Below are 14,979 nucleotides of genomic sequence, written 5' to 3'. Positions count from 1 at the left end.
GCTTTCTGAGCTCTGCACAAACTCTGTGAAGAACAGAACCACGAGCTAATAAGTTATTATCAATAACTAAAACCATTACAAACATCAGTTGCACTTTATCATAAGGATCCGTTTGTTAACTACATTTAATGCATTAACTAACCAACTAATAAAAACACAACTTCATTATTAGTTCATGTCAGCTCAGGTCTATTATATATCCCTACAACTTTAGATTTTAATAATGTATTAGGAATCAACATTAACTACGATTAATAAATGCTTTAGAAGTATTTTTCATTGTTAGTTTAACAAATGTTAACCTTATTGTAAAGTGCTACAGAAACATTCTTTGTTACTTTAAATAAAATAATAAAATACTAATATATATATTTTTTTATTAACTTATTTTAATTAAATTAGCTTCCAAAGCAACATTTCTCATTTTCATTTAGTTTAACTTAAAAGTAACTCAAACTGAAATTTAAAAAAATTATAATAAAAAAGACAAAAACTACTAAAAATATTTTTTTTCTCATTTTTATTTAACTTGACGTAGTAAAATAACTAAAACTTAAATAAAAAAAATAACCATATACAAAAAATTTTTTTTAAATGCTAAGAAAAAATACAAAAACCACTAAAACTAACAAAAATTTTAATAAAACAAAATATAATAATAATACAAATAATTTTCTGCATCTTTCTCATACTCACACGTTTAAAAAAATTAAATAAAAGCTATTCATAAAAATTAATAATAAAACTATTAATAATTAAAAAATACATTAATAGTAAAACTATTAATAAAAACTACAATAGTATCTCATTGATAATAAAACAACACTGCTGTGGACTGTATTTAAAGGGACAGTACACTCAAATAAATTATGACATTCTAGTTTCAAAATGGTTTAAAGTCCCACTGACTTCCACTGACCTTCACAGACAAAAAATACTATGGAAGTCAATGGCTACCGTCGACGGTTACCAACATTCCTCAAAATATCTTCTTTTGTGTTCCCATACACACGCTGACACACTTTACATGAGCTCCAGTATAATTCACCGCAGTAAAACAGCACAGGTACAGTGTTTAGTTTATAAATGTCACATTACTCGCGTCACGCTCACGGCATCATGACAGCGCCTCTAACAAGACACGCTATTTATTGGGCGAGACTCGCGCAGAGATGTTTGAGTTGGACACGCCGACGGTCAAACACCACCAAACAGAACTATTCGCTCGATTTATAGCTGGTAAATATGGCTGATAATGGGCAATATCGACGAGAGACGTGTGTACAATATTCTTTAGAAAAGCATTCCAGACTCAGGGTGGGAAAAGCGGGCGTAATAACTCTGCAGCGCTCTGACGGGCCAAAGAAAGAAGCGAAGGAACTGACAGACTCGAATCCCCAGACACCAGGCAGAATAAACAAGCAGCGCTAAATGTGCTGCAGGCCTCACGCTTCACCTGTGTTTAGCTTCATCTGATTTATCCCTCACATACATACATACATATTAGGGCTGTCCATTTAACACGTTCATTTGGTGCGATTAATTACAGAAAAAATAACATGTTAAAATGCATGTAATGTGGCGCCTCGTCCAGACCTATCTCTCACACTGATGCAGCTGCTGATGAACACCAGGAGTCTATTAGAATGAGCCTAAAATTCAAGATATGAGCGCAAAAAATAAATCAGCCTTGTGTTTAAATCATATGATATAGTTTAGCAATATTACACCAGCTTTCTCCCCAATACCTGCACCACTGCAAATGTGATTTGAGTTATTTATACAACAGTTCAGTAGTGTTTTAGACTCAATATTGCCTGTTTTTGCTCAATTTCAAAAATGAAGTTCCAATCAAAGCCACAGCAGAACTGTTGACCGTCTCTGATCAACACACGGCGGGGATTCATTACTGAATGAATCGGCTGTTTGAACGAATCGAGTGAGTCAATCATTCAGTGACTCTTACATAAAGTCAGTCACTTGATTCGTTTCTGAATGAATCACCAGTTTGAACGAATCGAGTGAGTGAATGAATCAGCTGTTTGAACAAATCGAGTGAGTCAATCATTCAGTGACTCTTTTATAAAGTCAGTCACTTGATTCGTTTCTGAATGAATCAGCCGTTTGAACGAATCGAGTGAGTGAATGAATCAGCCGTTTGAACGAATCGAGTGAGTCAATCATTCAGTGACTCTTTTATAAAGTCAGTCACTTGATTCGTTTCTGAATGAATCAGCCGTTTGAACGAATCGAGTGAGTGAATGAATCAGCCGTTTGAACGAATCGAGTGAGTCAATCATTCGGTGACTCTTTCATAAAGTCAGACACTTGATTCGTTTCTGAATGAATCAGCTGTTTGAACGAATTGAGTGAGTCAATCATTCAGTGACTCTTTCGTAAAGTCAGTCACTTGATTCGTTTCTGAATGAATCAGCTGTTTGAACGAATCGAGTGAGTGAATCATTCAGTGACTCTTTACAGTGACGTGATTTGTTTCTGAATAAATGAGCCATTTGAACGAATCGGTTGAATGAATGATTCAATGACTCATTCATAAAGACTCATTAAGAGTTTTATATTTAGAGAGTCATTTCATTAAAAAAAAAACATTTCATATTTCAGTATTCATTTTTAAAAACATACTCATTAATACCCATACACCGTGTGTGTGTGTGTGTGTGTGTGTGTGTGAGTGAGTGAGTGAGTGTGTGTGTGTGTGTCTGTGAGTGTGTGTGTGAGTGAGTGAATGAGTGAGTGCGTGTGTGTGTATATAAAAAATATCATACATGTGCAGCACATATGTCTCATAACCATGTGTGTGTGCTTCTCTAATGAACTTACACCTAGACTATCATTATCTCTGTTTTATGTGTCATTTAAAGAAACAGCAGATAAACCATCAGTTTTATTTGCTCCTAATTGACTGAACAAATGGCTGCTATCAGGTGTTTAACCCACAAGACTTCCATACATCAGCGCTGTGACAGCAGGAGCCGTAATAACACGTCAATAAAAGGTCAGACAGACAGTCTTCATCAAATGCTGGATCGGCCGTAATGAGCGCGGCGTGCAATCTGTTTCGCTAATATTAAACTAATAGATGATCTAACAGGGGAAATATTAATCTGTCGAGCTACCGAGCACCAATAACGCTCTGCCAAACCCAGCCGCTGATTCATTTGCCATTAGCAGTGATTTCTGACACACTCCAGAGAATCATTCAGCGGTGCTCACAGCAGATCTCAGCTCAAATGTTTGTGTTTTACACGTTCCAGCCTTTCATTCTCTGCTCTCAGACACACACACACACACACACCGTCCGCTTTAATCCAGAGGAATTTATCCTGTAGAACCTGACATCACACTGATCCAGGAACAGTGTTTGCTTCTCTGTCTCACCGTCCTTTTCAAAGCAAGCCTTTCACATCAGCTCTCAGACCAATTCATGAGGACAAATCAAAGCACATAAAAAAGGTACAAAAGTCTTGTACCTTTTTTTCTGAGAGTGTGAGAAGTTAAGCTTTATGCACATCTATGGAAGCCACGCAACAGAAATATTAAAAAGGTAATCACAATTATGACTTTATTTCTCAGACTTGCGAGTTTATATCTCATAATTCCATGTTAGAAACTTGGGTGGGTTTACATTTTGCAATTTTGACTTTTTTCTCTGAATTGTGAGTTTACATTTCACAATTTAGCTTTTTTTTCCCCGTCACAGATTAGAAATAGAAAAAAGTTCTGTTTTTATCTCACATTTCTGACTTTACTGAGTTTACATCATTAGTTTACATTACAACAATACTTTTCTCCCAGCACAGAACCCGACTGCACCTTCTCCAGCGGCAGCGGGACTCCCTGGAAGGGCCCGATCCAGGTGCCCTGTGGGATGCGCTGGGCTGCACAGATGCCGTATCCCAGACCCGGGACGGTGCTGGTGCACAGACACACCTCACGGGGCAGATCCCTCAGCCAGTCCGGGACCTCTGGAGGAGGAGCGGCCCCTGAGGAGCTGCTGGTCCCCACCAGCCTCCGCAGCGAGTGCAGGGGTCCGTGCATGGGGCACTCGCCGTTACGGTTGTCCGCACACATGTCACAACCTGAGGGACGGCACAGCGAGAGGGCCGGTTATTTACCCGCACACAGATGGGACCCCGAACAGCCCACGCGATCCCCTTCACTGAGTCACACACAAACTTTAAATTGTGCTTTTGTCAGCTGGTGCATGAAGACATTTCTGCTTCTGTGCTGGAAAGGCTGAATAACAATTTTAAACCTAAAGCTTTAAATGTAAGATAAATGCATTCATCAGCTTATGAGCACAACAGCGTTCAATAATTTCACAAGATTAATCACTCAAACGTGTGCTTATATTTCTTTTTAAGTCAAATTATTGACTTGAAAAAATTTGCAATTTACTTTAAATGATGCAAAAAAGGATGCTTGTGCATTTGGCTTTAAATTATGCACACAAAAAAGATTTTGTCCATTTGAATTTAAATTATGCTAAAAAATGTGCAAGTGACTTTAAATGATTGACTTTAAATTATGCCAAAAATATTTTGTGCATTTGACTTGAAATTATAAAAAAAAAAGTGCATTTGGCTTTAAAAGATTTACTTTAAACGATGCAAAAATAAAAGGATTTTTGTGCATTTGACTAAATTATGCAAAAAAATATTTTGTGCATTTGAATTTAAATTATGCAAAAAAATGTGCAGCTGACTTTAAATGATTGACTTTAAATTATGCCAAAAATATTTTGTGCATTTGACTTGAAATTATAAAAAAAAATGTGCTTAAATGGTTGACTTAAAATTCGCACGACTAAGAAAAGAGTAAAAAATTATACAACTAGACTGTATTCAACATTTAAATAGATATGAGAGCTCTATGTGATTTCTGCTTCGCGTTGGAACACGTGCAGCTCGCTCCTTAATAAAGCGCAATGTGCATCATCTTCTAAACCGGCCTTAGTTTCGATGTAGGTGCTATTTAGTCTCGAGTCGCGTTTCTTGAAAGCGCTCGCGAGTGAAACACACTTACCCTGTCAGAGGAGTCCAGGCTGTGACTCTCGGACACTCACACCATCCCTGCATTGACCGCGAGCTGCGCTCGAACCCCGTCAGCGCGAGCGTCCTCCCACTCTCGCGCGTGCCTCTGGACAGACAGACTCAGAAGTGATGCTGAGCATCTGCCTCGCGCCTAGTTTTCATTTTGCATGACTTTTGTCCTCTTTTTTAAAGTTGTGGACCATGCATTCGATTGGATACGCGCAATTACGCATTGGACAAAAAAACACAAAAAACGCTTTTCTTTGGTAGTTGGAAAGCTGCTAGAATCATTAATTATTGTCAGACTGTTATATTTGAGTTTGCATGATTATTAACGACTCTATCAATCAGGCATTTGATAATTGTATTATTTCTTCAAGTCGCGCGCTTGACGCAACAGATAAGACCGCGGAACTAGTTTCCCAGCATTGCCTTCCAGACGCTTGAGAAAGTTTGGAAAGCGCTCTGTATCTGAATGTAGGGCATTTTACACCAGAGGAGGGGTCAGTGTTTTGACTGGCAACATTGTGACAGGCCCATTCGTCATCCAGAGGTCTCTGCAGAGATTGATAACGAACCAAAACACAAACATAATCGTCTGAAAATGAATTCTTGTCTACAAATGCATGCATTTCACCCTTAAAGAATGCGAGCAAGAACAACGCGCAGGTTTATTGTTTGTTAGATTTTTAAAGCTTTATTTTGGTGCAATCATCATTCAAGTGAAGCGCGCTACATTCTATTTTAATTCGTTAAATTATTATTAGTATTTAGATAATAACATTAATGCACGTCGAACCTTAAAACCGTTTATAGTTGTTACACTTCCAAATAACACTGCTCTTATGACAGCGTATTGGTGTTTTTATTCATTGATAAATGACCGGTGAAATAAAGTGCACTCGAGGGGCAGAAGAGATCAATACATTAACTGCCCAAATATATCATTTTCTGTGCCAAAACACGGATTATTAAAGCAGAGCGTTATCTCGCGCTTCATTTGTATATTTTCAGCGCGTGCAAAAAAAGTGTTTAGGCGTGTCTTTCATTAACATGGACTGCTGTTTGACATTCACTTAGACCCTTTGCATTTCTTGTTAATTAATTCTGCTGATGGCTGAAAGACAAATGAACGGCTGCGTGTGACAGGAGTCCGATAAAGAATTCAGCCACCAGCGCCTCTCAGTTTTAAGGTCACGGGCTGCTGAGTATATAATTCATTAATATAGACGTATATATTCAGATGGGAGTTGATGCTCGTCCTGTTGTTGCAACACAGATTTATAATAAATTGCCTGGTAATAACCCACTGCAAAAAACGAGATTTATAGAAGTGCCTCGAGTGTGTTTTACATCAGTCTATTAATGATGTAAAAACGCTTTTGCTGTTTATCCATTAACAAAACTCTTTTTTGTGTCGTTTGTTAGAGAGAAAAGCAGAGTGAACTCATTCACATCGCATGCACATTTCCAGGACACTGCTGCTCGGGTCCTTTATATACTCTGTGTCCTGCATTCACAAACCCTTCAGAGTGTTTAGCACGAGTGTAGCCAGTGCACAATAATCCACAAGAGCTAAAACAGTATTCAACTCAGTGTGTAAAAGTCATTTTCACATTTGAATGCAGTACTGAAAGATCTGCACAATCGGTGTGTGGTTAAACAGCAGTGTAATCTATTGAACGCGCTGTGCCGAAGCAGAAATGAAATCTTTACTTCATTCTTCTGACTGAGTTCTATTGAGAATTGAAATGTGTCGCTGTCATTCTGTCAATCGGGACGAAGGGGGCGCACTAGAGCCTGTTAAAATCATCCAGTCGCACTTACAAACCGTTTCATAATCACTTGCATTATTCTTATTATTTTACATAATAGTATATAAAATGCTGTACTTGCATGCATCGATCTCGAGTTTGGTATAGTTTAGTTTGATTAAAGCACAGATGTCTTGAGATGCCAGTATATTTTTGTAGGTCAAATGTTCTTCCAGTAACAATAACTGAACGCTTGTTCAAGGTTATGTGGTCTTTAATAATGCAAGAACATTATTGAATGTTTTCTGAAACATTTTAGTTGGATGTTAGTCTTACTACGTACTTCTTGCGCTAGAGAACATTCAAATGTAGCATTCTCTAACAAACGTTCCATTTTCTGTAACATTCACAGGACCAAGAAAAAATGTTACAATTCTGGAAACACTCAGAACTCAATGGTAACATTAGCAACCTATTTTTGTTAGACGGGAATGTAGTGATTTTTCTGATGTGCTCAGTCTCATTTAGACCTCCTGAGATGGTTATAAAACCACACTACACCACACCACCTCATTTCTGCTCCATCAGCTGCTGGCAGGAGCAGTGAAGACATGCCGACGGTCGGTGTGAAGCAGATCTGAAGATGCCATCTCCTTCTGTCTCTCTCAATCCAGCTCAGTGACCGGAGCTTTGGGCTCTGATGCTCTGCTCTCTTTGAGTCTTCAGAAACCCTGTAACACGTCCTGACAGAGCTGAAGCTCGGATGAATCGCAATCACAGTCATCAGAGTGTTAACTCTACGAGCACACAATAACCAGTCAATGGAAGTACACTCGTCTTGATGATGAAACACAGGGAATTATATTCCCAAAATCACACCTGAACTCCCAGGAGCAAATCGGTTATTTAGAAAACACAATTTTCTGGCATATGTGATTTCATCAACACCTTCGCAGTGATTTCTTCAGCCGCTGCCTGTATTGAATTCTCTTTCAGGATCCCTGCAAGGAAAAAAAGAGGAAAATATATATATATATGATCAGGTTTTTTAAAATTGAGATTTATACACCATCAAAAGCTTTCCATTGATGTATGGTTTGTTAGGATCGGACAATATTTGGCTGAGATACAACTATTTGTAAATCTGGAATCTGAGGGTGCAAAAAAATCTAAATATTGAGAAAATCATCTTTAAAGTTGTCCAAATGAAGTTCTTAGCAATGCATATTACTAATCAAACATTAAGTTTTGATATATCTATGGTAGGAAATGTACAAAATATCTTCATGGAACATGATCTTTACTTAATATCCTAATGATTTTTGGCATAAAAGAGAAATGTATAATTTTGACCCATACAATGTATTGTTGGCTATTGCTACAAATATCCCCCAGCGACTTAACACTGCTTTTGTGCTGCAGCGTCACATATATATATATATAGGTTCCAAAAGGGTGTTTTCACAGTGACGCCATTATAAAAACATGTTTGGTTGCTAGACTACATGGATGTTTACGCTTCTTCATGAAACCTCTGTTGCCAGTATGTATGAGCAAGTAGTATATACTTATATAGGATTTTCACATTTAAAAATGTATTTATTTGAATATATATTTTGGATTTATTTTCCTGTTTTGTTACGCGCATGCCTTTAACCAATCAAGCCATTTGAATTTTTTTGGTCAGTCTGGTCTTGGTTTTGAAGCATTTTCCTCATTATATCCATAACTGATCTGAGACCTGCTGAAATAACCTGTAAAATACACACCAAAATCTGAGCATCTGGTAGAGCTGATTTCACCGGGGTCTCCTGTCAAACTCCGGCGCTGAATGCAATAACTGGTAGACTAAAATCAGGTCTGGGCCGATGATTAGACCAGCCATCAGCGCAGAAGCCATTACGGCGAGCTCTCCTGGGTCAGGCCTTCTGAGATGAGGTCTGGTGCTTTACATGGCAGCTACCAGCGAGTGTAATGAAGCGTGCGTGTGTGAGTGAATGTGCGTGTGTGAGTGAATGTGCGTGAGTGAGTGTGTGTGCGTGAGTGTGTGTGTGTGTGTGTGTGTGAATATTCAGATGTAACCCCCTTTTTAATCGTTAATACTTTCATAAGTTACTGTAATTTAATTACACATTTTTCTCAGTAACTGTAACTGATTACAGTTACATTTATTTCAAATTACGCAACGCCGTTACATGTAACTTACTAGTTACTCTGACTGTAGATGAATGTGTGTACAGGTAGCACAGGGTTTTAACAGAGTCCTCAGAGCGTGACGCGCGGGAGGCGGAGCGTCATACAGGAAGACGCACGCGTCACGGAATCCTCTGACGCTCTTCAGTCAAAGCCGCGCTCGCATCACATCCAGAGATGTGGCCACATCGCCTCTGGCGCGCGTTTGCGCTCCTCTGTTTGCCGTTTTTGGGAAGCGCCATTGATTTTAAAACGCGGACGGGACCGCGAGTGACGGATAAGGTGAGACGCGCGTGCTGCAGCATTTTCTGCGAGCCGGCGCGGACGCGTCGCGTGCATCGCTGCGCAACGATCTTGCATCCACATCAAAGTAAACCTGCGGCGTAGCGGTAGAATGTGTTTGTCTTTTAAACGTTGGCAGATCGTGCGCATGCGTGTCCGTGAATGCATCTGTTATTCCACCTCGACGCGACGCGACGCGACGCTTCATTCCTGGACCGCGTCACACACTGTATGAAGCTTTTCAGAAACACAGCACATGCAGCACCTTGACCGAACACGCGGATTGTGTTACTTATCATAGTACAACACACTTTTTACAGTTTTTTTTTTAAATTGTCTATTCACGTTTTTATTTTTGCATATTTGCATATATATATAATATTATAAATGACTAGATAAAAAAAGTTTGTCAATACACACTTTAGGTTAGCTTGAGAACACCTAGCTGAAGTTTGAGGCAGTTGTAAAAGCCTGAAGTTTGAACATTTAGACAGATGTTGATAACATGTTGCTAGCGTTATTTAATTCATTGATAACGTGATTTAACAAATTGTTGCATGTTTTTAACACGATTAACATGTTAACATATTTTAGCATGATTAGCATATTGTTAGCATGATTAACGTTAACATTTTTTAGCATTTGTTAACATGTTTTTAGCATGATTAGCATATTGTTAGCATGATTAACATGTTTTCAGCATGATTAGCATATTGTTAGCATGATTAAAGTTTTAACATTTTGTTAGCATGATTAACATGTTGTTAGCATGTTGTGAGCATTTTTCTAGATTAGCATATTGTTAGCATGATTAACGTGTTGGCATTTTTTCGCATGATTAGCATTTGTTAACATGTTTTCAGCATGATTAGCATATTGTTAGCATGATTAACGTTTTAGCATTTTGTTAGCATGATTAGCATGTTGTTAACATGATTAACATGTTGTTAGCATGTTGTGAGCATTTTTCTAGATTAGCATATTGTTAGCATGATTAACGTGTTACCATATTTTAGTATGATTAGCATTTGTTAACATGTTTTTAGCATGATTAGCATATTGTTAGCATGATTAACATGTTTTAGCATGATTAGCGTGTTGTTAGCATGATGCGAGCATATTTCTAGTATGACTAGCATGTTGCTAGCATGTTTCTAGCTAGCATGTTGTTAGCATGTTGCTAGAATGTTTCCAAAAAGATTAACATATTGTTAACATGATTAGCATGTTTCCAGCATGTCATTAGAATGGTTATAACATGAATAGCATGCTGTTAGCATGTTTCTACATTATTAGTATTTAGCACGACTAGCATGTTGCTAGCATGATCGGCATGTTGCTAGCATGATTAGCACATCGCTAGCATGTTGCTAGCCTGTTGCTAACATGTTTCTAACATAATTAGCATTTTGCTAGCCTGTTTCTAGCATGATTTAACATTATTTAACATGTTGCTATCATGTTTTAACATGATTTCGCATGTTGATAGCATTGTTAACACATTATTAGCATTATTAGCATGTTGCTAGAATGAATTAGTGCATTGATAGCATGTCCTAGGCCAGTTTCTAGGCTTGGCTAGTGATAGATAAAACAGTAGATAGATAGATAGATAGATAGATAGATAGATAGATAGATAGACAGATAGATAGATAGATAGATAGATAGACAGATAGATAGATAGATAGATAGGGATTTTTATGATTTTTAATCTTCATTTTTATGAAAACCGTAAGTCCGATCAGTTAGAAAAGAGCAAGCACACTTTCTCAAGCCAACCTAATTAATATATTATTAAATTATTTACTATTAGTATAGATATATCATTATAAAGCGGAGAGTTCCGGTGCTTGACTCTGATTGGCTGAGCCGCGTTCGAAGCTGTTGTAAATGACGCTACAAAGTAACACACACCTTTGTTTACGTTTGTGTGTTGCTCGGCAACCACTTTGTAGCAACCACAACTGTTTCTGAGGAGCTACATTGTTTGGTGGAAGAATACTGTAGTGTTACACAGGCATACAGCGTGCTCATCTGTGATCTTCGGCGGTGAGTTGTGAAAGAGCTGGTTTGTGCTGCAGGTGTTTCTTGACATCACCGTCGGAGGACACGAGGTTGGCAGGATCGTGATCGGTCTGTTCGGAGAGGTCGCTCCGCTGACCGTGCAGAACTTTGTGGCTCTTGCCACAGGAGAGGTAAAACTCAGCATACACACGACATCTGAAAACACAGCAATCCACACATCCGCATGCTGCTCTTTCAATAACTGACCGCAGGTCCTCTCTTCAGAAGGGTTACGGGTACAAAGGCAGCAAGTTCCATCGGGTTATCAAGGATTTCATGATCCAAGCAGGAGATTTCACCGCTGGAGACGGAACAGGAGGTGAGGACGAGTTACTGCCACAGCAGAAAGAGAATTAGCTGATTTACTCATCCTCATGTTCAGGGCCGTTTCTAGGCATAGGCGAGCTAGGGCGCCACCAGCTGAAGGGGCGCCAGTGAGAGCACGTACTGGCACTTTTAGCAGGGTTGTGATAAAGAGTGGCACGGTCACCCTGAAATATGACTGCCGCCCCCACTGGATCCCCCAACATTACTGGGCTAGAGTGCTGTCCATCTGACGATGCCTGTATGCCACTAGATCAGAGTGCTGTCAATTGCTGCCTGATTGTTGCATGCAAAGTTTGCATTTGGAGCGCTCAACAACGCCGTTAGATCAGTGCGCTCTGTCAGTGCTTTGGCAAGGTAACACTATTTTTTGCCATGCAATAAAGCTAAGTTCAAAGGCCAATGTAAAATATTGGTACAGTAAATAAAGTGCACAAAATCAGTATTTTGTTTAGGCAGTATTTGTGGCACTTTTGTGGCACATTTGTCCAAAAGGTGTGCGTTTTTTGCGCCAATGTAAATGTATCTTTAACTTCCAATTAAAAAATATTTGTATAGTAAAATTCGCTAATTCACGAGATCAATACATCCTTTATTAGGCCGCTTTGTCGAGTTAAATGCATCCTTACAGAGGTGTTGAAATGCTGAATCAATTCATTCACTTACAACAGCGCTTAATGCGAGCAGCGTCATAGAGGGCAGAGCATCACGTTATTTAAAGAGGACGTTAACGAGTAGCACATGATTAAGTAGCTGCATTGGTTACTTTTATGCCACTGATAAAGCTTTTAAATGTAGTTTGGGGTAACAAAGGGGTTTTATAGGTTTGACTGAAATAATAATGCAATAACTGACACTTTAAATCAATGTTTCAAGAAACAACAACAAAAAAATTTAACAAAAAACAAAGACAAAAAAGTAGCCATTGATAATATCTAAACAATATGTAGTAGTATAGTATATAGTATCCAAATCAAAATGTAATAAAATTAATTTATGTGTGATTTATGTGCAATGTCTTAGCCACTAGGGATTGTTACACATACATGCTACATATATATATATTTGGCTAGAAACGGCCCTGCTCATGTTGGTCCTAAGCCGTATGACTTCCTTTCTTCTCTGGAACACAAAAAATGTTCATGTTACTCTGTTTAAAATGTACAAATATAATAGATGACTGACAGTAGGTATGATTACACGCACTCATTGTTGTCAGTCGGAATGAATCCAATCCGATTTCAGATTTTGAAGGTTCTGTTTATAAGAGGGTTATTACAATTAACTAAAACTAAAATAAAATATTTACATGAAATAAACATTAGCTGAAATTTTTAACATATTTTAGCTAGTTACCAAGGCAACATTTCTCATTGACATTTAGTTTAAGACTATATAGACTTTTTTTTTTTAAACTAACAAAAGACGGGAACACAAACTTTCTAAAACTTTAAATAAAAAAATTCGTATTTTCATTTAGATTAACTTCAAGTACTAAAAAAACAAACTCAATACACTATATATATATATATATAGAAACACAAAATTGCTAAAAACTAAACCTAACTAAAAAAAAACAACAACTTGAAATACTACAATAACTCAAACTAAATAAACTAAAACTAATAAATAAACAAAAAAACTTTATAGATATATTAAAATACTAATAAAAAGCACAAAATTACTAAAACTTTTTAAAAAATCAATACAAAACAAAAAAATTTAAACAAAAATTTTTTTTTTTAAATATCAAAATATTCACAAAAACTACAATAGTATATCAGTGATACTAAAATAACACTGGTTTATATGAACTGAAGCATTGGGTCAGGCAGTCAAATTGTCATTTGCACCTTGATGACACGTCTAGAAAGAAAGCAGACTTATATGAAGAACATTTTTTTGCATATATATATATATAATATTATAAATGACTAGATAAAAAAAGTTTAAGTCGTCAAACTTTAGGTTAGCTTGAGAACACCTAGCCTGAAAGTTTGAGGCAGTTGTAAAAGCCTGAAGTTTTAACTTCATAACATGTTGCTAGCATTATTTAATTCATTGTTAACAAGTTGTTGCATGTTTTTAACATGATTAGCGTGTTAGCATTATTTTTTTCTCAAGATTGTTTTTTATTAGTTTTGTTACAAAATCCCCATGAACACTACAGAATATCAAATTATATATTTTATATAATTATAAAATAAAGTAACATGTACAAATACAAAATAGATATAATGATAATGAAATATCATTTGCCAATGTTTATTTAGAAAGGAAAAATAATAATAATAATAATAATAATAAAATACAATACACAAATGGACATACATACACTATTTCAAAATACAGTAATCATTACTTAAAATTCCACTTTATTTATCTATTTGTTAACATGATTAGCATGTTGCTAGCATGAGCATGATTAACATGTTGTTAGCTTGTTGGTAGCATGTTTCTAACACGATTATAATAATGTTAACATGATTACCATGTTGTTAACATTTTGCTAGCATGATTAACATGTTGTTAGCTTGTTGCTAGCATGTTTCTAACACGATTATAATATTGTTAACATGATTAGCATGTTGTTAACATGTTTCAAGCATTAATAGCATGTTGTTAGCATGTTGCTAGTGTGATTAGCATGTTGCTAGCATGTTTCTAACATGATTATAATATTGTTAACATGATTAGCATGTTGTCAGCATGTTTCTAACACAATTATAATATTGTTAACATGATTAGCATGTTGTTAGCATGATTACCATGTTGTTAACATGTTTCGAGCATGAGTAGCATGTTGTTAGCATGTTGATTGTTAACATGATTAACATGTTGCTAGCATGTTTCTAGCATGATTATCATGTTGTTATCATTTTGCTAGCATGATTAACATGTTGTTAACATGTTGCTAGTGTGATTAGCATGTTGCTAGCATGTTTCTAACATGAATATAATATTGTTAACATGATTACCATGTTGTTAACATGTTTCAAGCATTAGTAGCATGTTAACATGTTGGTAGTGTGATTAGCATGTTGCTATCATTTTGCTAGCATGATTAACATGTTGTTAGCTTGTTGGTAGCATGTTTCTAACACGATTATAATATTGTTAACATGATTAGCATGTTGCTAGCATGATTAGCATGTTGTTAACATGTTACTAGCATTTGTTTCTAACACGATTATCATATTGTTCACATGATTACCATGTTGTTAACATGTTTCGAGCATTAATAGCATGTTGTTAGCATGTTGTTAGCATGTTGCTAGTGTGATTAGCATGTTGCTAGCATGTTTCTA

General features: G+C 36.8%; 1 protein-coding gene across 2 annotated transcripts in view; it reads left to right on the top strand.

Annotated features, from left to right (window-relative positions):
- Window positions 1–9,106: 9,106 nt before the first annotated feature.
- Window positions 9,107–14,979, top strand: part of LOC107566397 (peptidyl-prolyl cis-trans isomerase C-like) — a 10,481-nt gene continuing 4,608 nt past the window's right edge. Inside the window, exons 1-3 of one of the 2 annotated variants that reach the window (XM_016251845.1) lie at window positions 9,107–9,283; window positions 11,365–11,478; window positions 11,576–11,666. In XM_016251845.1, coding sequence (XP_016107331.1) covers window positions 9,179–9,283; window positions 11,365–11,478; window positions 11,576–11,666 — 310 coding nt within the window. In that variant the 5' untranslated portion in view covers window positions 9,107–9,178. Of the gene's footprint in view, window positions 9,284–11,364; window positions 11,479–11,572; window positions 11,667–14,979 lie in introns of both variants that reach the window. The other variant, XM_016251844.1, reaches the window with a different exon arrangement.

Source organism: Sinocyclocheilus grahami, unplaced genomic scaffold (assembly GCF_001515645.1).
Source record: "Sinocyclocheilus grahami isolate Dianchi unplaced genomic scaffold, SAMN03320097.WGS_v1.1 scaffold1072.1, whole genome shotgun sequence".
NCBI classification, from domain to species: domain Eukaryota; kingdom Metazoa; phylum Chordata; class Actinopteri; order Cypriniformes; family Cyprinidae; genus Sinocyclocheilus; species Sinocyclocheilus grahami.
Note: the sequence above shows the minus strand (reverse complement) of the source record. Positions and strands in the feature narration are given on the sequence as shown.